The 25,845-nt window shown below is 39.6% G+C and overlaps 1 protein-coding gene across 6 annotated transcripts in view; it reads right to left on the reverse strand.

Annotated features, from left to right (window-relative positions):
- The window catches only part of ASCC3 (activating signal cointegrator 1 complex subunit 3), a 508,597-nt gene that overhangs the window by 99,499 nt on the left and 383,253 nt on the right, over nt 1-25,845 (reverse strand). For all 6 annotated transcript variants that reach the window (XM_073336867.1, XM_073336864.1, XM_073336863.1 and 3 more), the window contains 6 exons: nt 21,401-21,621; nt 18,350-18,435; nt 16,421-16,587; nt 16,152-16,297; nt 15,922-16,042; nt 9,357-9,499 (listed from right to left, as the gene is read on the reverse strand). In XM_073336867.1, coding sequence (XP_073192968.1) covers nt 9,357-9,499; nt 15,922-16,042; nt 16,152-16,297; nt 16,421-16,587; nt 18,350-18,435; nt 21,401-21,621 — 884 coding nt within the window. The remainder of the gene's footprint in view (nt 1-9,356; nt 9,500-15,921; nt 16,043-16,151; nt 16,298-16,420; nt 16,588-18,349; nt 18,436-21,400; nt 21,622-25,845) is intronic.

Consider the following 25,845-nt stretch of genomic DNA (forward strand, 5'->3'; position numbering starts at 1 on the left):
TGGGCTCATGCTGGGTAACCTGGGCTAACTTGCATAGATTTTTGAAATATGAACAAAACCCCTCCCATTCTTCCCCATAATATCGCTTGATTAAGAAGCTAGCTGTTAATAAACACCTCTGAAATCTGAAGTGGAGTCTGTAATCATTGCAAAATATTAATTACCAAAAAAAAAAAAAGAAAAAAAAAGGAAGATTATAAATGGCAGAAATAAACTTTTCTCGAGACATGCTAGATTTTTTTGAAACAAGTAAGTAGTCATTTTCTGTTCCTGCACATATGTAAACTGTTGAACCATTTACTTTAAGTTAATAGAACTGTTTTTTATATTTTAAAATTTATTATACTTAAAAAGCTTTTGTAGAAAGATAGGATTCCATTTAAGTAGATACATTACTCTGTGCCTGAAATACATTCCAGTCAGAGTATAATTCAGCAAGTTGATGACAATGCTGGCTCCAAAAGAAAGGAGGAGACCAGATTGGACAAGAATGAGCTAACAGATTGTGCAGCCCAATTCTGTCCCTTTGAGTGTGATATATTGTTTCAAGATGCTAAAACCCCATACTTTCTCAAAGCATATCTGTTGTGCTGGTTTTCCCATTTTCACAGAATCCTCATTATTAGTACTCTGTACACTTTTCAAAGCACGTCAGACTCAGACCATATGCCACTGAATAATGCTTATCAATTGTCTAAAATGCCCAATAAAAGAAAGATGTGCCAAACAAAAGAATCATGAAAGTTATGAAGTCTTTTACAAAAATAATTACATATTTCACATCTGCTACAGATGTTAAATGAAATAAAAAACATCTCCTTGTTATACCTAAATGTTAATTTTTTATGACACACTTTTGTGTCATAAAAACAACATCTTGTAGAAGTAAGTTAAACTTCAATAACGAAAAACATTTGGAGATCATTCTTGATAATTGCTAAAGACATACAATCAAGTTCCCTTATTATTATTTAGGACCAGGTATTCATATGTGATAGTATTCCAAAACAAAAATATGCTGTTCCCCCCACAACCGTGATTTGAGGGCTTCAATAACTCAGCCAGAGTTTAGGGGTCTGTCACAGGAGTGGGTGGATGAAGTTCTGGGGCCTGCAATGTGCAGGAGGTCAGACTAGATGATTATGATGGTCCCTTCTGACCTTAAAATCTATGAGTCTATGAGGAGGCAATGGGTTTTTTGATTTAAGGGTGAGAGGTAGAAAAGCCAAATGTCCTTTTAGGTCTCCTATTTTTTTTCATATATATGTATACATATTGCCCCCCCCCCCAGTATACATACACATAATTTTCTCACACAGATGCCATATACATAACCATACAATTATCTCTCTCACACACAGTTTCTCTCTTTCTGAATTCAGAGGTCGTTGTGGGCCTGATCGAATTCCCATTGAAATCAATAGGAGGAGTCTTTCTACTGACCTAAGTGGGAGTTGGATGTGGCCCTGTATGAATATTATTAAAGATCATAATTTACAGAAGGTATGTTTGTGTTTGGTAACTTAGTAGTATCCAAAGGTTTCATAATGAATAATCTTAACAAAATGCAAGACACTAAAATGATGAATATATTATGCGAAAATTATTGTGGTTGTAGTTCAAATGGTGTACATTGGTAGTTGATTTGTTTCCCCATTACGTTTAAATATGAGAAGAAATTCAAAAGTCTGGCAAGGGAGGGCCGGATTAAATCCTAGAAAGTATTAAATTCACTCTCTTTTGCTAGGTAAGCACTATCTAATTATATTGTAGCTCAATAATAATATGTAGCACTTTCTTAATTAGTTTTAATTTTCTATTTTGTCCTTAAGACAAAAAGCAATACAAACATGACAGAAAAGGAAAAGAAAAGAAGAGCTAACAAAATTAAGGGATACAAATTGGTTCTAATAATTTCTGCAGTATGGAAACAGCAGCACTGCTCCACTCCACAGCCACACATCCACAGAAGTGAGCACAATTTGGAGGAGGGGGAAAGGGTTGGTTCCTTCCCCATGCCTTCCCTCCATCCCCCAAGCAGTTACCTAATCCCACTTCCTCCTTGGGTCACAATCCATGGTGCCACCCAGTCCTAGTGCTGTATATGGTAAACTGGGACCTTGAGGTGGCAGCATCTCTTTTAAAATCTCAAAGGTGGGGTTACTTCCTATGTAGTTAAAAGGAGTGAATGGGCCATCAGCTTGAACAATTCACTCCTGGCTGACAGGTACAAAGCAGAGCTGTTAGCGAGGCAGTGTATCACCTCATGGCTATCCAAGGAGGGCAGAGTGAGAAGGAGGCTTTGATCTCCCAGTGGCCCATTCTGGACGCCCCCTCATCACCAGGAATTAAAATACCTAGCTCTTACACAGCGTATTGCAGCCATAGATCCAGAAAACAAATCTGTATTTTTCTCAGCCTCACAAAGATGAAGAACCCCCACCCCCGCACCTTCTCCATTCAAAAGAAGCTATGCCCGAGTGAGTGCAGCCACTTCCTGTGGACCCATTGTTAAGTACACAGAGGGGCACCAGCTGGTAATGGAGGTGAGGCTCTCACTGCTTCCTGTCTATGGAACAGGCACAGAGTCTCAGTCTCCCTTGTATTCCAGGCAAGAGAGCCCTGCAACTGATCAGACTGGTGTGGAGCCAGTTTAAGCAGTCTTATGGGGTTTATTGACTGGCAAATGGAACCCAGTATTTAGCTCTGATGTAGCAGCACCAATGACATCAGTAAACAAAACTAATCCAGGAGTTTTCTGAGAGTGCTCTTGTATTTTTTAAAGTAAATATTATACAAATAAGATTTTCTATCCAGCTGAAGACAAAAGAAAACCACTAAAGTCTAGGGTAAAGCTTGAAGATGTCAATTGTTTACATAAATGGGTAGTTTATATTTCCCCCACTTAATACTCTCCTGTTAAATCTCACAAGATACTTCACTTGCACCAACTGCAAATTCATTGAAAATAAAGCTATTAGATGGCAAGCAGCTACTACAGAAACAACAGTTTGGCAATGCATAAATAGGCTTGGTGGAATTCAATTTAAAAAAAAAAATTGGCAGAGAATATCAAGGTTTATTTTAAAGCATTTTCTCTATTTCGATCAATTTAAATTTTCACAGTTGTGCAAAATGATGTATCTAAAGCATTATTTATTTTATCAATTTAAGTTTTCACAGTAGTTGGAAATTAGGGCAGGTTATACAATAATTACTTAATGACAATAGACTTTGAGATTCAAAAAGTTAAAGCTTTACAATCATGAAAAGACAAACTGTCAATATCACGTCAAAATATACAAAGTAAATATTCTTGAATCAAACTGTAATAAGTTTTCATGCAGCATTTTTCTTACTTTGCCTATCTATAAATTTTGATTATTACTGATGAAAACTTTTTTTGGGCAGTTTGTGGGCGTGAAGCGAAATTTATATTTACCAACCATTACCAAAAAAACCCCTAATCCTTCCAAGCCTATGTATAAACACAAAAAACTGACAGTCTTTCAGCCAGTGGACAACAATTTATTTTTTTATGTAGTCTGTTCTTATAGATGGAATTATGAAAAACAGCTGAGTAAGGCTTAGTGTTTGCCAGCTCATCTGCCAGTTCTAGCTTTGTTTAATACTCAGAAAAAAGTTATGGCAGTTTGGATAGTATTTTGCCTAATTCCACTAATCTGGGTTTGCTTTCAGTCTAAATTTGAAGTTGTTAGAATTCTCAAGTAAAAAAACCTAAATCCACAAAAATGTTACAAGATGGATTTGTTTTGCTCTAAGCATTAGTTTTAGACTAACCCAGCATGTCTTTATACCAGACCAAAACTACAGATTAATCTTGCTCAATTTCAAAAAAATTTGTTGATCCAAATTTATAAAAAATAAATCACAATAGAGCTTGTTTGCATTTTTGCTCTCATTTAAGATCACCACCAATCTCAAGTCACTTTGCGAAACTTTCTTTGTAACATATAACACACAACGTTTGCCTTCTGTGTTCTGGTGGTTAGATGTAAAAATATAGGGCAAGCCCACAGTCACTGACAATATTTATATACTTAAATTAAAAACAAAATATAGATAAATGACTATTCTGTGCTCCAAGCACCCACTGCATAAACTAAAATGCAAATAAATGTCCAACAGTGAATAGGAGGATAATACGCTAGACCCAAACTCTGCCAATCTCCCGTCCACCCCTTATTTAAAAGCCAAGGAGATGGGTTCAGAGCATGCAGAGAAATTTTGGCCCTGATAGGCCAACGGGTCAGGAGCAAGTTTCAAAGTCAAAGATACTTAGATAATTCTTCAACTAGGTCCCTCTTGTTTATGAAAGATGATGTTTTAATTCAAGTGTCTTCAGTGACTCCAACTGCACTCAGAGGGAGTATATCAAGGTAATCAGATACAAACCATTTAGGGCCAATAACATGTTCTACTTGTGAGTGAATTTCTTCTTTGTTCTTCTTTCTCTTGTGTAAACTTCAGGTAATCTCACTGCTTCCTCAAAGAGCAGGAAGCTGGCACAAATAGTGCAGGAGCACTGAGCTAAGCCTTTTGTGTTGCTGTCTTGCTTACTGTCTTCTAGTGAAATGGAATTGTTATGCTGGTCTAAACTAAAGTTAAGGTTGTAACACAAACCATACAAAAGTTGCAGTTCAGTGAGTTAATCATCAGGTGCAGAAAAGCAGGATCAAATGTAGATGTGTTTTAGATATTACTTTATTAGGAGGCAGTTAAGATTCCTATTTCGCATTATAACCAAGGAGTGAAATGTAGATGGCACCCGCTATCTCATAATTTCTGCCCAGTACAGGCAGAACCAAATTATTCCCACATGCAGGAAATGACACTTTTCTGTCCAAATTACATTTTGAGCAACTGGTCAAGATTGGCAGAACTTGATTCCAGGGATTATGGCGTGAACTCTTATCTGATGGGGCTCTCTCATTAGTCATTTAAATTTACTGGATTAGCAAACCTGACCTTCTGGTAATTTTTGAAGTTGTTTTAGCCTAAACACAAAATAATAAGAAATAGATATTGTCTAAGTTATTAGTATTTGCCTGTGATTTATGTCTAGTTTGTTGCAAAGAATAGAAGCAGATACAATAGGGATTTGTAGATAACTGTTTGAATGGAAATTTCCCAGCATCCAGGACAAATGGTAATTCAGGTAGTTACAATGGCCACATTGCTCCTTTCCAAAGGAAAAAAAAATACAATAAGAGCAGCCAGAGAACTAGGAAATCTTCTTATGACTCTCATTGTTGAGTCTCCTGCTTAGTGCTCCTTTAAGGGCTAGGAGTTTGAGGTTGTACAGAGCTTCTGGATGGTGTGATCTCCTAACCCCATGAATCTCCAAGAACCATGAGAGGAGTACCCTATTGGTTTGTGGTGGCAGAAGCCATTCCACAAGAATGTCTGCCTCATTTATTCCCCCTATCCCTGTGCTGCCACAGGCAGAGTTCTGCTGTGGCTGATCAGTGGTAACCATGGAGGTCTTGGGGTAAATTAAATACTGTTTTAAACAGAATGAATACCCATTTGAATGCCTGATTGGATATTTATGGGGTCAGCAGGGATGGTATAATGGAGAATGGTCACTCGCCTGCTCTAACCTCTTCAGCTGTGCAGAGCTTCAACAACACGGATATAGTACCACTGAAATGAGCCAGAATGATAGCTCTTTATTCCTCCTGGACAACAAGTACTGTGTGGGAAGTGCCAGTCCACAAGGTTCCCCAGCAAATGGCTGAATTAAATGGGTTTCAAAGTGAATACAGAGAGATCACCTGTATTCACAATCCTTGGCCTCACTGCAAAGACTGTTTTACACGGATGAAAATGCCAGTTGTGGTAGCTTTTCTGACATGGAGACAATTTTGTACAGAGCTGCTACCAGATACTAATAACTCTTTGTCACCATTAACATGGGCTGAATTTGAGTTGGTGACATAGAAGTGTAATGCTTCATGTTTTGTTACCAATCCCTTACGGTAGTCAATTTCTCAACTGTTAAATCAGTATTAAATTATGATGGGTGAGGCTGACATAACATTCTATAAAGGTTGTCCAACACTTACCACTATAAGACCCTGTGTTCAGTTGCTTATAACTTTGCCAAACATTAAAAATATGGACTAAAATTTTCCATGTCAGGTGTTTGCCCAAGGCTGAAAATTTTTGGAATGTTTCAGCCAACAAAGTTCAGCCACCTCAAAGAATAATGTTATTAAAATATACTGTTTTTCCCATGTTAAAAAATTCTGGAGCCATTTTCCTCGAGACGCTCTAGCATTCCTGCAGTTTGGGCAGTGACCTGCAATTTGAAAGGGAGGGAGGGGCCTTTGTGTCAGGGTGATGCCTTTCGCTATTCCAGTGAAAATCTGCCCAGATTTGGATGTTATAAACCTTTGAAAAAAATCTCAGTTTGCACATGCTCAGTAGACTGTGAGTAAGTCTGCACTGCAAAAACTGCACATGGGCTACTCCAGCTAGCTTGAATCCAGCTAGGGCAACAGCAGTGAAGACAGAGAAGTGCACGCAGTACAAGACTGGCATAGACCCTAGGAACTACTTGGCTTGCTAGTCCACACTGAAGTCTGTGCTGCACTGTCTTCACTGATGCTGTTATCTACACTAGCTAGATTCAGACTAGCTTGGGTAGTCTAGCCCATGCAGAGCTTTTGCTGAATAGACACATGCTTTGAGTTCAGCAGGTATAATCTTCAAAGATTTTGTCCTCACTGAGCATCCTCCACCCCTTCACAGCTCCTCGTGCTAAACAGACTGTGCATCTGTCATCACCACAGAGAAACTAACCATGTTCCCAGCTACACCAGGCCAGGGCGGACTCCTGGCACTGGAACTGAGAGAAGGGAGTCCGTCCTGTGCTATTAGTGACCTCCGTGGTGGCACCCAAGCAGCATGGCGGAAGAAGCCACCTGAGTCTGATACAAAGAGGACTAGAGGCAGACTGGGGAAAGGTAAAGAAGTAGCATGGGACAAGAAGCCTCGGTGGAGGGGAGTGGTAGAAGACAGAAACTGTGACTTGGAATTTGGAGAGTGGGGGAGACTTGAACCAGTTGGGCAAAAAACTGGGACTGAGAGCTGAGGTGAGAGACAGGCACTGGGAGCCATACTGAGGGAATGGTGGGGAGGGAGAGTGACAGGGACCAGCTGGCAGGGGAAGGAACATTCAGATGAAGAGTTGGTGGTGGGGAGATCAGATGAAGAGTTGGTGGTGGGAACTGGCTGGATAAGGACAGGGAACTGGCTGGATAAGGAAATTCAAACAAGAAGCCAAAGAGGGAGGGGAGACAGACTGTGTGAGGGGCCTGGGTCTGGGAGTCACTGGGGAAGGAAAATGGTATGTGTGGGGGACAACTGGTGGCTGGGAGAGGAGGGGACAGGCAGATTGGACAAGGAGACAGGAGGAGGGAATCAGGATTGGCTGGGCATGGAGATTGGGACTGGGGAACACTAGGACTGGTGAGGCAAAGAAACCAGGACTGGGATGAGAAGCCTTAGGAATGGAGACAGGATAGGCCAGGAGAGTGACACTGGGACAAGGAGTTGGGAGGAGGAGCACTGAGACTGCGACAGGTTGGTGGGATAAGACAGAAGAGGGTCAAGCTTGAATGGAACAAGCACAGGGGTCTGGGCCAACTAGAGCACACTCTTCTCCATAGTCTGGAATGGAAATCAGATACCTGAATCTCATCATTCCTCTGCTGTCAGCAAATATCTGTGAAACCCACTGGACCAGTGTATGTCTGATCCCTACTAGTGCAGGTGCACAAAGAAGGTGTCAGCCTATTAGTGCTATCATTTACTCTGTTAGCTCAACTGGCAGAGGTCTGAGTGGTGTACCGAAAGGTTCCAATCCTGCGGATGATGCAGGTGTCCATATGATGTCATGTGATGAAATTTCTGTTTTTTAAAAACCAGAGAAACTACACACACAAAAATATTTAAAGAACATTCAGGTTGCTCGGTGAAGCGCCTTAAGTTGACCTTCTCCCTGACTGTGCATCTGCATGATGATAGTTTTTCATTACATGATCACATACTATTCCTCAGGGTAATGAATCATGTCTATGTACTGAAGGAGGCAGTTGTCTGTAGGACCCTGCCTCATTTGTTGTAAAAGTTGGCAGATGTGTAATGAATGAAGTAGGGAGGGGATTCAGGAAGAGAGAGAACTGTCTCAGGGCTAAGGCTGTTGAATGCTGCCCTGGAGAATGGGATTCTATCCCTGTCTCTGTCAAAGAGTTCCTATGTGATACTAGGTAAGTGACTTAAATAAAATTTTTCACAAGTGGCACAACTAATTGTATGTTCCTCATTTTCTGGGTGCCCACACTGAGACCCCGGGTCTGATTTGCAGAAATGCTGAGCACTCACAGATACAACTTAAGCCAATGGGCACTGTGCTCTGAATATAAAAAATACTATATAAATGCTAAGTACCCTGAAAAATCAGGTCCTAGGCTCTCAAATTGGGCACTCAAAATTAATTTCTCTCTGCCTCAGTTCCCATTTGTAAAATGGAGATAATACCACTCCCTTGTTTCACACGTGTGTTGTGAAGATAAATTAAATTAATGTTTGCTTGTGAAGCACTTGGATACTATAGTGAGAAGTGCCATAGAAAAGCCCACGAGGAAATTAATAATTCTGCTTTCAGAACTGGATTTGAATAGTGTGTAGTAATTAAGGTGTGGGGCCATTTACTGAACAATGAGAATAAAACAAAATATTGAATGGCTACTCATTAACTGATCATCGTCCATCCTGTGCACTGAATGAGGTAGGGGTCCAGTGGAACATGTAACTAAGGATAATAATTAAAATTAAAGATAATAATTAAGGCATTATGTAAATCACTATTTTATTTATTTATTTATTTATTTATAGAAAATTCACAACAGCGTAAATGGCAAAGTATTGAATTTCACAGAGTTTGCTTTGAATGAATTTCACGAGCAAACTCAATTTCAAGGATGGAATTAAATTCATTTGTATGTACAATGCCTAGTGCGATGTGGTCCTGATCTCAACTGTACTACTGCTACTACTAACATAAAATAAATAAAAATAAAAGAGCTTACATAAGCCCCTGACCCTGCAAAGATTTATGCATGTGCTTAACGCTGAAGTCAGTGGGATGCTCACATGCTTAAAATTAAGCATATGTGGAACTGTTTTCAAGATTTGGCCCTACCTGCCCCCCCCCCCAAAAAAAAAAAGTCAAGGAAAACTACTGTGTTCTAGGTTTACTTTCTTTTCAAATTGATATTGAAAAATGAAATAAAAACACACAACTAAAACACATTATATTTATGTACCTCTCTTTCATCCATTTTCAGCCATTGCTTTGGATCATCCTCAGTAGCCAGGAAAGCAATCAACTCTAGGGCAGTGAGTCTAGTCTGACGTCTGGATGAAACAAACACAAGAACAGGCTTGGCTGGAGAATGGCTCCTAATAGCTGTCAGAAAAGAAAAAATTCAGAGCGAATCCATCCCTGCCGGATACCAGAATTTCCCAATTCAGCATATATTGCTAGCAATGGATGCATTGCAACTAAATGTGTTGAGGATTTAAATCCATCCTTCACTTACATTTTGTGCCTATGCACTGACAAAAAGAAAAGGAGTACTTGTGGCACCTTAGAGACTAACCAATTTATTTGAGCATGAGCTTTCGTGAGCTATAGCTCACTTCATCGGATGCATACTGTGGAAACTGCAGAAGACATTATATACACAGAGACCATGAAACAATACCTCCTCCCACCACACTCTCCTGCTGGTAATAGCTTATCTAAAGTGTTCATCAAGTTGGGCCATTTCCAGCACAAATCCAGGTTTTCTCACCCTCCGCCCCCCCCCCCCAACACAAACTCACTCTCCTGCTGGTAATAGCCCATCCAAAGTGACCACTCTCTTTAAAATGTGTATGATAATCAAGGTGGGCCATTTCCAGCACAAATCCAGGTTTTCTCACCCCCTCACCCCCCTCCAAAAACCACACACACAAACTCACTCTCCTGCTGGCAATAGCTCATCCAAACTGACCACTCTCCTTACAATGTGCATGATAATCAAGGTGGGCCATTTCCAGCATAAATCCAAGTTTAACCAGAACGTCGGGGGGAGGGAGGGGGTAGAAAAAAAGAAGGGGAAATAGGCTACCTTGCATAATGACTTAGCCACTCCCAGTCTCTATTTAAGCCTAAATTAATAGTATCCAATTTGCAAATGAATTCCAATTCAGCAGTTTCTCGCTGGAGTCTGGATTTGAAGTTTTTTTGTTGTAAGATAGCGACCTTCATGTCTGTGATTGTGTGACCAGAGAGATTGAAGTGTTCTCCGACTGGTTTATGAATGTTATAATTCTTAACATCTGATTTGTGTCCATTTATTCTTTTACGTAGAGATTGTCCAGTTTGACCAATGTACATGGCAGAGGGGCATTGCTGGCACATGATGTCATATATCACGTTGGTGGATGTGCAGGTGAACGAGCCTCTGATAGTGTGGCTGATGTTATTAGGCCCTTTGATGGTGTCCCCTGAATAGATATGTGGGCACAGTTGGCAACGGGCTTTGTTGCAAGGATAGGTTCCTGGGTTAGTGGTTCTGTTGTGTGGTATGTGGTTGTTGGTGAGTATTTACTTCAGGTTGGAGGGCTGTCTGTAGGCAAGGACTGGCCTGTCTCCCAAGATTTGTGAGAGTGTTGGGTCATCCTTCAGGATAGGTTGTAGATCCTTAATAATGCGTTGGAGGGGTTTTAGTTGGGGGCTGAAGGTGACGGCTAGTGGCGTTCTGTTATTTTCTTTGTTAGGCCTGTCCTGTAGTAGATGACTTCTGGGAACTCTTCTGGCTCTATCAATCTGTTTCTTCACTTCCGCAGGTGGGTATTGTAGTTGTAAGAATGCTTGATAGAGATCTTGTAGGTGTTTGTCTCTGTCTGAGGGGTTGGAGCAAATGCGGTTGTATCGCAGAGCTTGGCTGTAGACGATGGATCGTGTGGTGTGGTCAGGGTGAAAGCTGGAGGCATGTAGGTAGGAATAGCGGTCAGTAGGTTTCCGGTATAGGGTGGTGTTTATGTGACCATTGTTTATTAGCACTGTAGTGTCCAGGAAGTGGATCTCTTGTGTAGACTGGACCAGGCTGAGGTTGATGGTGGGATGGAAATTGTTGAAATCATGGTGGAATTCCTCAAGGGCTTCTTGCTATATTGATGACATTTTCATCATCTGGACCCATGGAAAAGAAGCCCTTGAGGAATTCCACCATGATTTCAACAATTTCCATCCCATGCGATACAACCGCATTTGCTCCAACCCCTCAGACAGAGACAAACACCTACAAGATCTCTATCAAGCATTCTTACAACTACAATACCCACCTGCGGAAGTGAAGAAACAGATTGATAGAGCCAGAAGAGTTCCCAGAAGTCACCTACTACAGGACAGGCCTAACAAAGAAAATAACAGAACGCCACTAGCCGTCACCTTCAGCCCCCAACTAAAACCCCTCCAACGCATTATTAAGGATCTACAACCTATCCTGAAGGATGACCCAACACTCTCACAAATATTGGGAGACAGGCCAGTCCTTGCCTACAGACAGCCCTCCAACCTGAAGCAAATACTCACCAACAACCACATACCCCACAACAGAACCACTAACCCAGGGACCTATCCTTGCAACAAAGCCCGCTGCCAACTGTGCCCACATATCTATTCGGGGGACACCAAAGGGCCTAATAACATCAGCCACACTATCAGAGGCTCGTTCACCTGCACATCCACCAATGTGATATATGCCATCATGTGCCAGCAATGCCCCTCTGCCATGTACATTGGTCAAACTGGACAATCTCTACGTAAAAGAATAAATGGACACAAATCAGATGTTAAGAATTATAACATTCATAAACCAGTCGGAGAACACTTCAATCTCTCTGGTCACGCAATCACAGACATGAAGGTCGCTATCTTACAACAAAAAAACTTCAAATCCAGACTCCAGCGAGAAACTGCTGAATTGGAATTCATTTGCAAATTGGATACTATTAATTTAGGCTTAAATAGAGACTGGGAGTGGCTAAGTCATTATGCAAGGTAGCCTATTTCCCCTTCTTTTTTTCTACCCCCTCCCTCCCCCCGACGTTCTGGTTAAACTTGGATTTATGCTGGAAATGGCCCACCTTGATTATCATGCACATTGTAAGGAGAGTGGTCAGTTTGGATGAGCTATTGCCAGCAGGAGTGTGTGTGTGTGTGGGGGGGGGGGGTGAGAAAACCTGGATTTGTGCTGGAAATGGCCCACCTTGATTATCATACACATTTTGAAGAGGGTGGTCACTTTGGATGAGCTATTACCAGCAGGAGCGTGAGTTTGTGTGTGTGGTTTTTGGAGGGGGGTGAGGGGGTGAGAAAACCTGGATTTGTGCTGGAAATGGCCCACCTTGATTATCATACACATTTTAAAGAGAGTGGTCACTTTGGATGGGCTATTACCAGCAGGAGAGTGAGTTTGTGTGTGGGGGGGTGGAGGGTGAGAAAACCTGGATTTGTGCTGGAAATGGCCCACCTTGATTATCATACACATTTTAAAGAGAGTGGTCACTTTGGATGGGCTATTACCAGCAGGAGAGTGAGTTTGTGTGGGGGGGGGCGGAGGGTGAGAAAACCTGGATTTGTGCTGGAAATGGCCCAACTTGATGAACACTTTAGATAAGCTATTACCAGCAGGAGAGTGGGGTGGGAGGAGGTATTGTCTCTCAATTTGCTGGTAATACTCTGTGTGTGTGTGTGTATGAATCTTACAGAAATCTATGTATATCCTTGTAAAATTATATAAATACATAGTATAACTTGTATGTCTTACAATTATAGATGCCGATATATCTATTTTTTTTTTTTAAAGCTTGACATCTAATGGATTTTTGTTGCTTCAGGAACAGGTGTGGCTGAAAAGCCCAAGACAGATTTATTGTTCATTAGTGTTTTTGTACAATACTCCCGTGGAGGTGTAAATAATACGAACTGCCAAAATTGGTCTCTGGTCCACAATCAATACTTTGCTTCTGTCATAAGTCTAATTAGAGCAGTTAAAAAGTCACCTCACAACTGTCACCGCACAATCAACAGCAGTTCACATTACAAAATTTATTTTGGAGGTTATTTTTAATTGATATAATAAATATTCTTTATGTAACCAAAACAAAACGTTTCAATAAAATATGAGAGTTTTTCTTAAATCTGTCCTGCCTGCCACCTTTGTTAAGAATAAAAAATTGAAAACAGAAGCAAATCTAGACGAATGGAAAGTGCTGAATTTTATGGTTATAACCTTGAAATTACAATTATGTGAGGTTAGCTTGACTTGTAACTTCTGTTCATAATTTTTTTTAAATAAAAACGTAAGAACATAAGAATGGCCATACTGGGTCAGACCAAAGGTCCATCCAGCCCAGTATCCAGTCTACCGACAGTGGCCAATGCCAGGTGCCCCAGAGGGAGTGAACCTAACAGGTAATGATCAAGATATCTCTCTCCTACCAACCATCTCCACCCTCTGACAAACAGAGGCTTTCCTTATTCACTTGCTCCACAGCACTCATGATCTTATATACCTCTATCATATCCCCCCTTAGTCTCCTCTTTTTCAAGCTGAAAAGTCCTAGCCTCTTTAATCTCTTCTCATATTGGACCCGTTCCAAACCTCTAATAATTTTAGTTGCCCTTCTCTGAACCTTTTCTAATGCCAGTATATCTTTTTTGAGATGAGGAGACCACATCTGTATGCAGTATTCAAGATGTGGGAGTATCATGGATTTATATAAGGGCAATAAGATATTCTCTGTCTTATTCGCTACCCCTTTTTAAATGATTCCTAACATCCTGTTTGCTTTTTTGACTGCGGCTGCACACTGCATGGATGTCTTCAGAGAGCTATCCACGATGACTCCAAGATCTTTCTCCTGATTAGTTGTAGATAAATTAGCCCCTATCATATTGTATGTATAGTTGGGGGTATTTTTTCCAATGTGCATTACTTTACATTTATCCACATTAAATTTCATTTGCCATTTTATTGCCCAATCACTTAGTTTGGCGAGATCTTTTTGAAGTTCTTCACAGTCTGCTTTGATCTTAACTATCTTGATCAGTTTAGTAACATCTGCAAACTTTGCTACCTCACTGTTTACCCCTTTCTCCAGATCATTTATGAATATGTTGAATAGGATTGGTCTTAGGACTGACCCTTGGGGAACACACTAGTTACCCCTCTCCATTCTGAAAATTTACCATTTATTCCTACCCTTTGTTCCCTGTATTTTAACTAGTTCTCAACCCATGAAAGGATCTTCCCTCTTATTCCATGACAACTTAATTTACATAAGAGCCTTTGGTAAGGGTCCTTGTCAAAGGCTTTCTGGAAATCTAAGTACCCTATGTCCACTGGATCCCCCTTTTCCACATTTGTTGACCCCCTCAAAGAACTCTAATAGATTAGGAAGACATGATCTCCCTTTACAGAAACCTTGTTGACTTTTGCACGACAATTTATGTTCTTATATGGGTCTGACAATGTTATTCTTTACTATTGTTTCAATGAATTTGCCTGGTACTGATGTTAGACTTACTGGTCTGTAATTGCCAGGATCACCTTTAGAGCCCTTCTTAAATATTGGAGTTACATTAGCTATCTTCCAGTCATTGGGTACAGTAGCTGATTAAAGGACAGTTTACAAACCATAGTTAATAGTTCTGCAATTTCACACTTGAGTTCTTTCAGAACTCTTGGGTGAATGCCATCTGGTCCCAGTGACTTGTTACGGTTATGTTTCTCAATTAATTCCAAAACCTCCTCTAGTGACACTTCAATCTGTGACAATTCGTCAGATTTGTAACCTAGAAAAAGATGGCTCAGGTTTGGGAATCTCCCTAACATCCTCAGCTGTGAACACTGAAGCAAAGATTTCATTTAGTTTCTCTGTGATGACTTTATATTCTTCAAGTGCTCCTTTTGTATCTCGATCGTCCAGGGGCCCCACTGGTTGTTTAGCAGGCTTTCTGCTTCTGACGTACTTCAAAAACATTTTGTTATTACCTTTTGAGTTTTTGGCTAGCTGTTCTTCAAACTCCTTTTTGGCTTTTCTTATTATATTTTTACATTTAATTTGGCAGTGTTTATGCTCCTTTCTATTTATCTCACTAGGATTTGACTTCCACTTTTTATCTCTCACTGCTTCTTTTACATGGTTGTTAAGCCACAGTGGCTCTTTTTTAGTTCTTTTACTGTGTTTTTTAATTTGGGGTATACATTTAAGTTGAGCCTCTATTATGGTGTCTTTGAAAAGTGTCCATGCAGCTTTCAGGGATTTCACTCTAGTCACTGTACCTTTTAATTTCTGTTTAACTAACCTCCTCATTTTTGCATAGTTCCCCTTTCTGAAATTAAATGCCACGTACAGTAAATCTTATTTACAGTGATCTGTAAGAAAATACCTAATCAGATAAATACTGTGAATGGTTTTATTACTTTCTAAATCTCAAATACTTTTACAAAAATGTGTTTTTACAGTGCTGAACCCTAAGAAAATACATTTTCATTTTAGAACATCTCTCTTCATAAACACAAAGTTTACTGATTCTGGTCCAAATGTGTTTCAATTCCTCTGATGTATGCTGAATTAACACCATACCTGATGTTTGAGATAAATAGTTTTTGGGTCATCAAGAGAAACAGATCTCCCTAAACACCCCAAGAAAACATACAAACGTGTTGTAAATGTGTCTCAATGGCCTATGCAAAATGGCTAAAATCCCTCCCCCGCCTCCCCTCCTTTTTTTAACTGAATGTATGAAATGTCCTGGTTTTGGCAGCTTACCCTGAAATGCAGGTTTATTCATACTAGCCATGCGAGGACAATAATGCTGGCCAGGGAAGCCCTGAATGTGTACTTCCAATGGAACTGGACGTACAGATGGTCGGAAGTTGAACAGACCCATCTAAATTGGAAATATAAACACTTTCAGTTGAAGCTTAAATTATTTTGGAAATATTACTATGCACAGCACAGATATGTACAAATGTCTTCTTCAGAAATTTTCCACATACCTGATTAATATTTAGCCAGTCAGCAAGGTCTCTGGCATTCGCTAATGCTGTGGATAAACCAACTACTCTTACAGGCTTTTCTGTGTGAGATGAGATGAAGTTAGTCCGAGACACAATAACTTCCAATACTGGGCCTCTCTCATCCCCTGGGCAAGAAGAGAAATGTGTATTAAAATTTAATAAATCCAAATGTTTAGAACTCCATGCAAGTCTATTGTAAGAACACACTTTCAAATTCAGCAACAATTGTGATAAGAAACGATGCTTACCTAGCAGATGGATCTCATCTATGATGAGAATGGCAACTTTCTGAACATAGCTCCTGTTTTGCCAACTTCTACTGACCCCATCCCACTTCTCTGGTGTAGTCACAATAAGGTCAGCTTGGGCAATAGCTCTCATATCAGGCGTCACATCCCCTGTCAATTCTACTATCCTGTAATGAGTGAAATGGTCATTGTGACTGGATAAAACTCTATTTTTAAACCAATGAAGCTTTCTAACCTCTTGGGTTAGGTGTGTCCAAATATTAACTCTTAAACAAAATAAAAAATAAAACTGGTGTTCTTGGCTGAATGGCCCTGGCAAACAAAAACAAATTAAAAAAATTCTAAGAAAATATGTCTTTAAACTTCTTCACTTTCAAATTATTTTACTTTTCTTAGCAATATCATAGAGAAAGAAAAGTTTACTTGGATGTCAAAACTATTCATAACTTTGTAAGGTAGAGACTGATGCAAAAAAGATAAATGAATATTACTATGGATATTAATTGCAAGTCAAAAGAGCCTTTCAGAAGCTGTATGTTAAGCCCTTCCTATATATCTTCTAGTGGCTGTATATTGCCCTGTACAACCTGCCTAGCAGTGATGACTATCTGTGAGAGGTTAGGTAGCAGCACCTCTGCTCTCTAGGTTCTATTAGAACTCTGCAGCAGGGACAGTCAAGGTAGTCCTGACAGTCCTTGGCTCTTAAACTCACCCTTTTTTGATGGCTACCATTGAAAATGCCATTTATTTATTTCTCTATTCCTAACCAAGTTTTGGTCCCCTCCTCTTTTTTCTGAAATCTGCCACTCGTTTTCTTTTTCTGCATGTTTGGCACTAGCTTAGAGTTAATTCTTGCTGTTGGGGGCTAGCTTGTCTTTTCATTGGTTTGACACCTATCCCATTTCTTCTATGCCAATTTACTGACTTAGGTCAGGCTAACCTTGAGATACTTGGTTCTTTTAGACTGAATGTTATCCTTTTATTTGACATTTTTTATGGCAACTTCTTTGCCAGTTCTACTGCCTAATTTCACACTTCCTAAAAATTCCATGTAGTAAAATTTATCTCCCCAAATCAATGTTTACATCACCAGCTATGGGGCTAATTTCACAAAGAAAATCATTCAAAAAAAAAAAAAAGCTTTCAAAATCATCAGGACAATTAATTTATTCACATACCCCATTAAAACAAATCACAGAAAATATAATGAAATAACTGCCTTTTAGTAAAGGCCAGATTCTGACATATTTACACTCAGAGCGGTACCTTCTCCAAGGAGCAGTTCTATTTAAATCCATTAAACTACTTGAGGAGTAAATTATTAATCAGCATGAGTAAGGATTGCAAAATCTGGCCATAAATAATCCACACTTGGAAATTGTTGATAATTATGGACAATTTTAGAAAGGGCTAAAACTATTCATATACCCTTTGTGTCAAAGGGCAATCCTGCACTTCTTGAGTATACCAAACTCCTGATGAAGCCAATGGTAATTATAGGTGCACAAAAAATGCAAGAATGGAGGAATGCAAGAATGGACGATCATACATGAACATTGCTGTAGACAGGTTACACAACTTACAAGAGATCTTGTAAATAAATCTTTGAAGGAAGGGTAATTCTGAACTGCAACTTGAAAAAAGACAAAGATAATAGAAAGGGAAATTGAACTTGTTAGCTTGCCCATCTAGAGAAAACAAGGAAAACTGGCAATGTATTCAACTACACTGAATACATACATACATCCATTTTTGTGTCACTTATTTTTTTTTCTATGTAGTGTGTGTTTGCTATGATACATTCAGACTTTTTATAGGGAGCATTGGTACAGTTTGAAAGATAAAATATATTTGACTAAACAGAAAGATACTAAAAAATATTCAACAGAGTTTCTCCACTCTTGCAGGACTGTTCTGGGAGAAACATACTTTTTACCAAGTTTTTCTTCAATCCTGACTTTCCAATCTTCAATTCTCTCTCGTACCAGTGCTTTTAAGGGAGCAATGTATACTGCCTGCGAACACACACACACACACAAAAGCAGAATTAAACAAGAAAAAGCTGTGTAAAATTTTAATTTACAAAGCATTATTTTCTTTTATGCCTCTAAGGACTTAACTTATTAAGTATAAATGATTAAGGCATAATTCTTAAAATTACATTTAGTAATTTACAACAGGATTCTAATGAAGATAGACTTAATACTTTCAAAAATTCTTTTGCTCCTTGAGCCAATAACATTCATATATATTAATAAATAAAAAGAGTAATTTATAAAACTGTGATACTATCATTACACCTTTAAAAAGCAAACAAATGTGTCATTATAAAATGACCTACATAAAGTATTGCCATTTATTGCTGAGAACATAAAACCTGAAAACTGAGATTCTGAAATTAATGCACCAAATCCAAACAAAAATAACTAGAATTCCTAGTATATCATCATCTTACATGATTTCTATCTCTTTAGTTTTATCACTAAAATCATTTAAAATTCATTTTAAAATTTTCTACTTTTAAAGAAACCTCACAAGACTTCCCCAGAGAAGTATTTTCTGTGTGCTGAAGTACACTGGCATAGTTTTTACAAGATTCATAGATACTAAGGTCAGAAGGGACCATTATGATCATCTAGTCCGACTCCTGCACAACGCAGGCCACAGAATCTCACCCACCCACTCCTGCGAAAAACCCGCTTACCTATTCATTTAAAAATTTAGGGTCAGGTTTTTTAAAGCATGAGTGTACGTTTGAACATGCGAAAACTGATACACATGTACTGAGTGTGTGAAAAGTTCAGATGCACTTTCGATAATCTGGCCTATACATTTTGAAAACTGATTTATTAAGCAAGATTTCTTAATATTCCTTTAATAGCTGTTTATTGTGGTATGAAGGTCCAATATGAAAAACTATGGATTCACTCAAAACTTATATTTTATCAGTATTTTACAATTCTCTCTTGGTCCACCTCAGCTATTACTAACAAGTTTACACATACAGATTGAGATTTCCAAAGCAAATTTCAGTGGGAGTTTTGTGGCTAAATCATCTAATTGACTTTCATAGAATCAGAGGACTAGAAGGGACCTCAAGAGGTCTTCTAGTCCAGTCCCCTGAACTCAAGGGAGGACTAAGTATTATCTAGTAGGCCATCCCTGACAGGTGTTTGTCTAACCTGCTCTTACAAACCTCCAATGATGGAGATTCCACAACTTCCCTAGCAATTTATTGCAGTGTTTAACCACTCTGACAGGAAGTTTTTCCTAATATCCAACCTAAATTGCCCTTGCTGCAATTTAAGCCCATTGCTCCGAGGTTAACAAAAATTTTTTTTCTCCCTCCTCCTTGTGACGACTTTGTACTTGAAAACTGTTATATCCCCCCTCGGTTATCTCTTATCTAAACTAAAACAAACCAATTTTTTTTTTTCAATCTTTCCTCATAGGTCATGTTTTCTAGACCTTTAATCATTTTTGTTGCTCTTCTCTGGACTTTCTCCAATTTATCCACCTCTTTCCTGAATGTGGCATCAAGAACTGGATGCAATATTCCAGATGAGGCCCAATCAGTGCGGAGTAGAGTGGAAGAATTACTTCTCCTGTCTTACTTACAATACTCCTGCTAAAATATCCCAGAAAGATGTTCGCTTTTTTTGCGACAGTGTTACGCTGTTCACTCATATTTAGCTTGTGATCAACTATGGCCCCCTGTCAAGGTTCCTCCCCCACTCTGAACTCTAGGGTACAGATGTGGGGACCTGCATGAAAACCTCCTAAGCTTAGTTTTACCAGCTTAGGTTAAAACTTCCCCAAGGTACAAATTAATTTTATCTTTTGTCCTTGGAATAACCACTGCCACCACCAAACTTTAACTGGGTTTACTGGGAAACGTAGTTTGGACATGTCTTTCCCCACAGAATCCTCCCAATCCTTGCACCCCACTTCCTGGGAAAGGTTTGGTAAAAATCCTCACCAATTTGCATAGGTGACCACAGACCCAAACCCTCGGATCTGAGAACAGTGAAAAAGCGTTCAGTTTTCTTACAAGAAGACTTTTAATAGAAATAGAAGTAAACAGGAGTAAAGGAATCACCCCTGTAAAATCAGGGTGGTAGATACCTTACAGGGTAATTAGATTCAAAACATAGAGAATCCCTCTAGGCAAAACCTTAAGTTACAAAAAAGACACACAGACAGAAATAGTCATTCTATTCAGCACAATTCTTTTCTCAGCCATTTAAAGAAATCATAATCTAACGCATACCTAGCTAGATTACTTACTAAAAGTTCTAAAACTCCATTCCTGTTCTATCGCCGGCAAAGCAGCATACCGACAGACACAGACCCTTTGTTTCTCTCCCTCCTCCCAGCTTTTGAAAGTATCTTGTCTCCTCATTGGTCATTTTGGTCAGGTGTCAGCGAGGTTACCTTTAGCTTCTTAACCCTTTACAGGTGAGAGGATTTTTCCTCTGGCCAGGAGGGATTTTAAAGGGGTTTACCCTTCCCTTTATTTTTATGACACCCCCAAATCCCTTTTCTGCAGTATGCCTTACTATGCATTTTGTATGTGTACAACTGATGTTCCTGTTTAAGTGGAGTACTTTACATTTCCTCTTATTGAATTTCATCCTATTTACTTCAGATCATTTCTCCAGTTTGTACAGATCATTTTGAATATTAAACTTATCCTCCAAAACACTTGCAACCCCTCCCTTCTTGGTATTGTCCACAAACTTTATAAGTGTACTCTCTATGCAATTATCTAAATCACTGATGCAGATATTGAACAAAACCGTACAAAGAAATTCATCATGGATGCAGAGAACTCCCCGGAAAAAGAATCTCAATATGCATTTAAAGCATGGTAGAATATACTTTTTATATAGCATAGTAATACTCCTAATTTTTGTGAAGTTTGGGATTGCTGAAAAAAGTATACAGACATTGCATATTTCTAGTAAACATTTCACAAACCTTAGATGTGGGATACTTGTTGAAAATTCTGAAGATAGCTAACTCAGCTGCAACAGTCTTTCCAGAACCTGTGGGGGCTCCAAGAAGAACATTACAGTCTGTATGATAGAGCGTATGAAATATCTGCGTCTGGATAGGGTTGAAATGGGTGAATTTGTAAAGGGTTTCATACTCTCGACATCCCAAAGCTCTGATAGGCAAAGGCTGAAGATCCAGTAGTTCTAAAATTATGAAGCAATCATTAGTACATGTCAAAATATGCAGCCTTGTAAAATATTGTAAGACTAAAGTAATCAGATGTTGGTTAGGTATGAACTTGTGCTTTGATGGGAAACAACTTATTTTTGAACTCTTTATAGGCAATTTCTTATACGATATGATAGATAAATAAAGAGATACAAATACACATACAAAACCCAAACATCCCTTCATTATATGACTCTTGACATATCTTGGAGATATCCGCTACCCAAACAATTAGAGACTGTGGAATTTGGAAGCTGATACATATAACCAGATTAGATTTAGATTCCTATCAAATTAAAGAGACTTGCAATGATTCTGTTATGCAGATGCTTTCTTTGAAGTTTTTTTTTTGTGGCTGGAGATCTCATTGTCTTTTCAGGGTGCCCCACATTAAGGTAAGCCATAGGAGTAATAAAATCTGCTGAGGTTGTGATGCCTAATATTCTTCACATGCTTTTCACTGATACCTTATGTCTGTTTTATCATTCCCACTAAATCTGTGATTTCTTGGGGTCTGTTGAGAGGAGAGAAGGTTCCCCCCCTCAACAGGGCCTCTAAGTACTTCACTGCTGAGTGGGAACCAGATGAGAATTGAAATCAATTACCATAAATCCTAAGGGCTCCATAACCGGTGATGTGTAAATATCTTACTATTTTTTCTGAATAGCAGTCAATGGTCAATTAGGTAAAAAGGTTACACATGCCTTTCCAGACAGCACAGGTACCGCATAACAATAGCTGAACACTTCACAAACACATGTGAGTTTATGTATGCCGAAAGAAAACACTATACTGGAAGTGAATATTTCTGAATGCTCCCATTTAACAGACTTCTAAATGAGCCAAATGTGATTACAGTGGAAGGGCTTTACAATGACATCAGGCACATTGAATGTATACGGCATTTTAAGTATCCAGAAAAAAACGAACAAACATATGCTTCTGTGCCAAAAAACATGACTCAATCACTAATGCTGAGGTTTGCAAAAAGAAAAGGAGTACTTGTGGCACCTTAGAGACTAACCAATTTATTTGAGCATGAGCTTTCGTGAGCTACAGCTCACTTCATCGGATGCATATCGTGGAAACTGCAGCAGACTTTATATACACACAGAGAATATGAAACAATACCTCCTCCCACCCCACTGTCCTGCTGGTAATAGCTTATCTAAAGTGATCATCAAATTGGGCCATTTCCAGCACAAATCCAGGTTTTCTCACCCTCCACCCCACCACACACAAATTCACTCTCCTGCTGGTGATAGCCCATCCAAAGTGACAACTCTCTACACAATGTGCATGATCATCAAGTTGGGCCATTTCCTGCACAAATCCAGGTTCTCTCACCCCCTCACCCCCCTCCAAAAAACACATGCACAAACTCACTATCCTGCTGGTAATAGCTCATCCAAAGTGACCACTTTCCCTACAATGTGCATGATAATCAAGGTGGGCCATTTCCAGCACAAATTCAGGTTTTCTCACCCCCCCACCCCCATACACACACAAACTCACTCTCCTGCTGGTAATAGCTCATCCAAAGTGACCACTCTCCCTACAATGTGCATGATAATCAATGCTGAGGTTGAAATTGGATGCATGATGCTGTATGAGATCTCTCTGCTATAATATATATACTTTTAGTAGAGCTGGTCAAAACGTTTCCAATTTTCAACGAGATATTTTTCAAGAAAAAAAAATCAATTACATTTATTTATTTGGTTTTTGGAGGTTTTTTTTGAAAAAAAAAAAAAGTTTTACAGCCAGGTTAAATTTCCAGCTGTGAAAGACTAAAAATATTTTAAGTCCCAAAGGTATTCTCTGAAAAACGTGATCAAGCCTACATGCCCTCAATTTGTTTACACCTATACTTTGCTTATAGGAATTAGGTTTTGATGAAGCTGAGGACCGAAAACCTAGTTTCCAAGGCATATTGCCATGCTTTCTATGCTCAGGAATAAATGCCTCGAAACGGACTGGATTTCTGTTGTAAACAACTGAACTTCTTTGATCAAGGTAACAAGCAAATAAATCATTTCATTCATACGTAAATGTCCCCCTAAAGGTCTCCTCAGAAATAAAGAATCTCATAAGTCAGGGTTAGAAAAAAGACATAAAAGGTTGCCCTTTTTATGGCAACACAGGATTGTTGCTCATTTAGCGATATTTTGTCAAATCTAGTTTTCATGTCCCAAGCAATGGGACTTCCACTGCTTCCCTAAGGTTACCATTTCACCACCTGACAACTCTTGTGAGTACATTTTTCCTGTTTGTCATCTTCAATTGTCTGTTTCTTAATTTCATTTAATTATTCACAGCTAAATCTTTTTGTATAGCATCTCTCTAAATAATCCTTTACTTCTTTGGTTTCTAAACTTCTCATCAGAAGGTAAAATATTATCTTGCCTCTGTAATCACTTCCTTGCCACATTGAACTTTCTTAGAGCCACATTCTGACTCTTATTCACACCCAGTAGCACTTTAATTTGTGAATACTTCCATATCTTTCAGTTGGACAACTCACACAGGAAGGTACTATTCAAGATGTCAGTGCAATATTGGAATAGATGAGGCAAGATTAAGAGATAGATTCTTACTCCTATCAACCCCTCTAGAACCCCTCTAGCTAAAACAGTAGGAGTCACACTCCTTTGTTGGAAGTAAGAGAAATGATTAATAACAGTTGGCCTGCCATTTGCTTCTCTAAATAAAATATTTGAAGTAATTTTTAACATAAAATTACTTGGCACCCAATAATTTATAATTATTCCTTTCTACCCCACACTGAGCTTGAGTAAGGTTGGCAGAATCTGCTTCTTCAAATTCTTCAAGCCTCCTGATCTTTTTTGTTATTTTTCTCTCTCCTCACTCCAAATTGAGGAGGCTAGAACTGAACATTAAAAAATGACCACAACAGAGACACACAGATGTGATGTCTTTGGTTATGCAGCCTAAAATTGCAGTGTCCTCCTTTGTTGCAATATCACAGTATAAGTTCATGTCTAATTTACTGCCCACTCTTGCTATTCAGGGTATTTCTACACAGCAATGTAAGCCTGAGCTCAAGCCTAACCCCCCCCTTGTGTCTACATACCAACTGTGTTAACGCAAGGCTCGAATCTCAGGTCCCTGCAGGGCTGGAGGGTCCAACTCTGTGTTAAAACAGGACCTAGGGCCTGAACCCTATTATTTTCCTGTGCACACATGGTCCCAACGTGACTCGAGTCCCAGAAGTCTTCTGGATGTATCCCAGAATTCCTTGGGGGTAACTTTCTTAGTTCTCTCTATACTGACAATCTGTGGGGCAGTCAATTGCACTCTATTCCAAACGGAAGCCACACCTCCCTTTGCAGACAGCAGCAGCTGTGGTCAACATTAACCCCTTGCCTGCTGCACACTGGTCTGGCAAGCACATTATCAGAGAGCCTGGAGGGTTCTCAACAGAGACCAAACAGAAGAAGCTTTTAGCAAAGAGAGCTGACTGTGGTGGCACACGCAGCCCCAGGGAGTGCGGGGTGGAGGGGTCAGGAGCGATGGCTAGAGAGCGGAGTATGGACTAAGCAGCTACCCTGCAAGAAGGGGGAGCGGCAGAGCTCCTGGCTCAACATGGCTGGGAGAGGATAACCCTCAATACCCCAGCCGCTCCCCCTCCCTGCCGGGCAGCCGCTTGATACCACTCTGCTCTCTGTCCCTTGCTCCCGGCTGCCACCCCCCCCTTGGGGCTGCTGTGTAGAAGCGCCCGCGCAACACACACTATGCAGGCAGTGAGTGGGCACCAGCCCCAAAACTTCCCCAGAGCCTCCTGGGGATTCCCGGGAGGTGCTAGAACCTGGGGATGCACTTCACAGATGGCAGCAGCCAGGTTGGGGTATGTGTGTTTTTCTGCTGAAACCTACATTTTATGTCAAACTTCAAATTAGACAGACAAAAATAAACAAAAAACCCAAACCACCTTTATTAAATAGCCCATTTCAAAAATTAAGAATTGCAGATTCATTTTACTGGTTTAACAGCCCTAGAGACTGATGTCCTAATTAGCTCAGAACAGGTCCACCTGGGCATTTTCCTGCAAGGGTGACTCATCCGAGAGGTGGAGAGCCTGATTCACAGATGAGATGGTAGTTCAGTTTAAAGACTTCTCAAATTGCTGTCATTCTACTGAGACAACCATCAAAGAAGCTAATTATGCAGTTTATGTA

The sequence above is a fragment of the Lepidochelys kempii genome, chromosome 3 (genome assembly GCF_965140265.1).
Source record: "Lepidochelys kempii isolate rLepKem1 chromosome 3, rLepKem1.hap2, whole genome shotgun sequence".
Taxonomy (NCBI): domain Eukaryota; kingdom Metazoa; phylum Chordata; order Testudines; family Cheloniidae; genus Lepidochelys; species Lepidochelys kempii.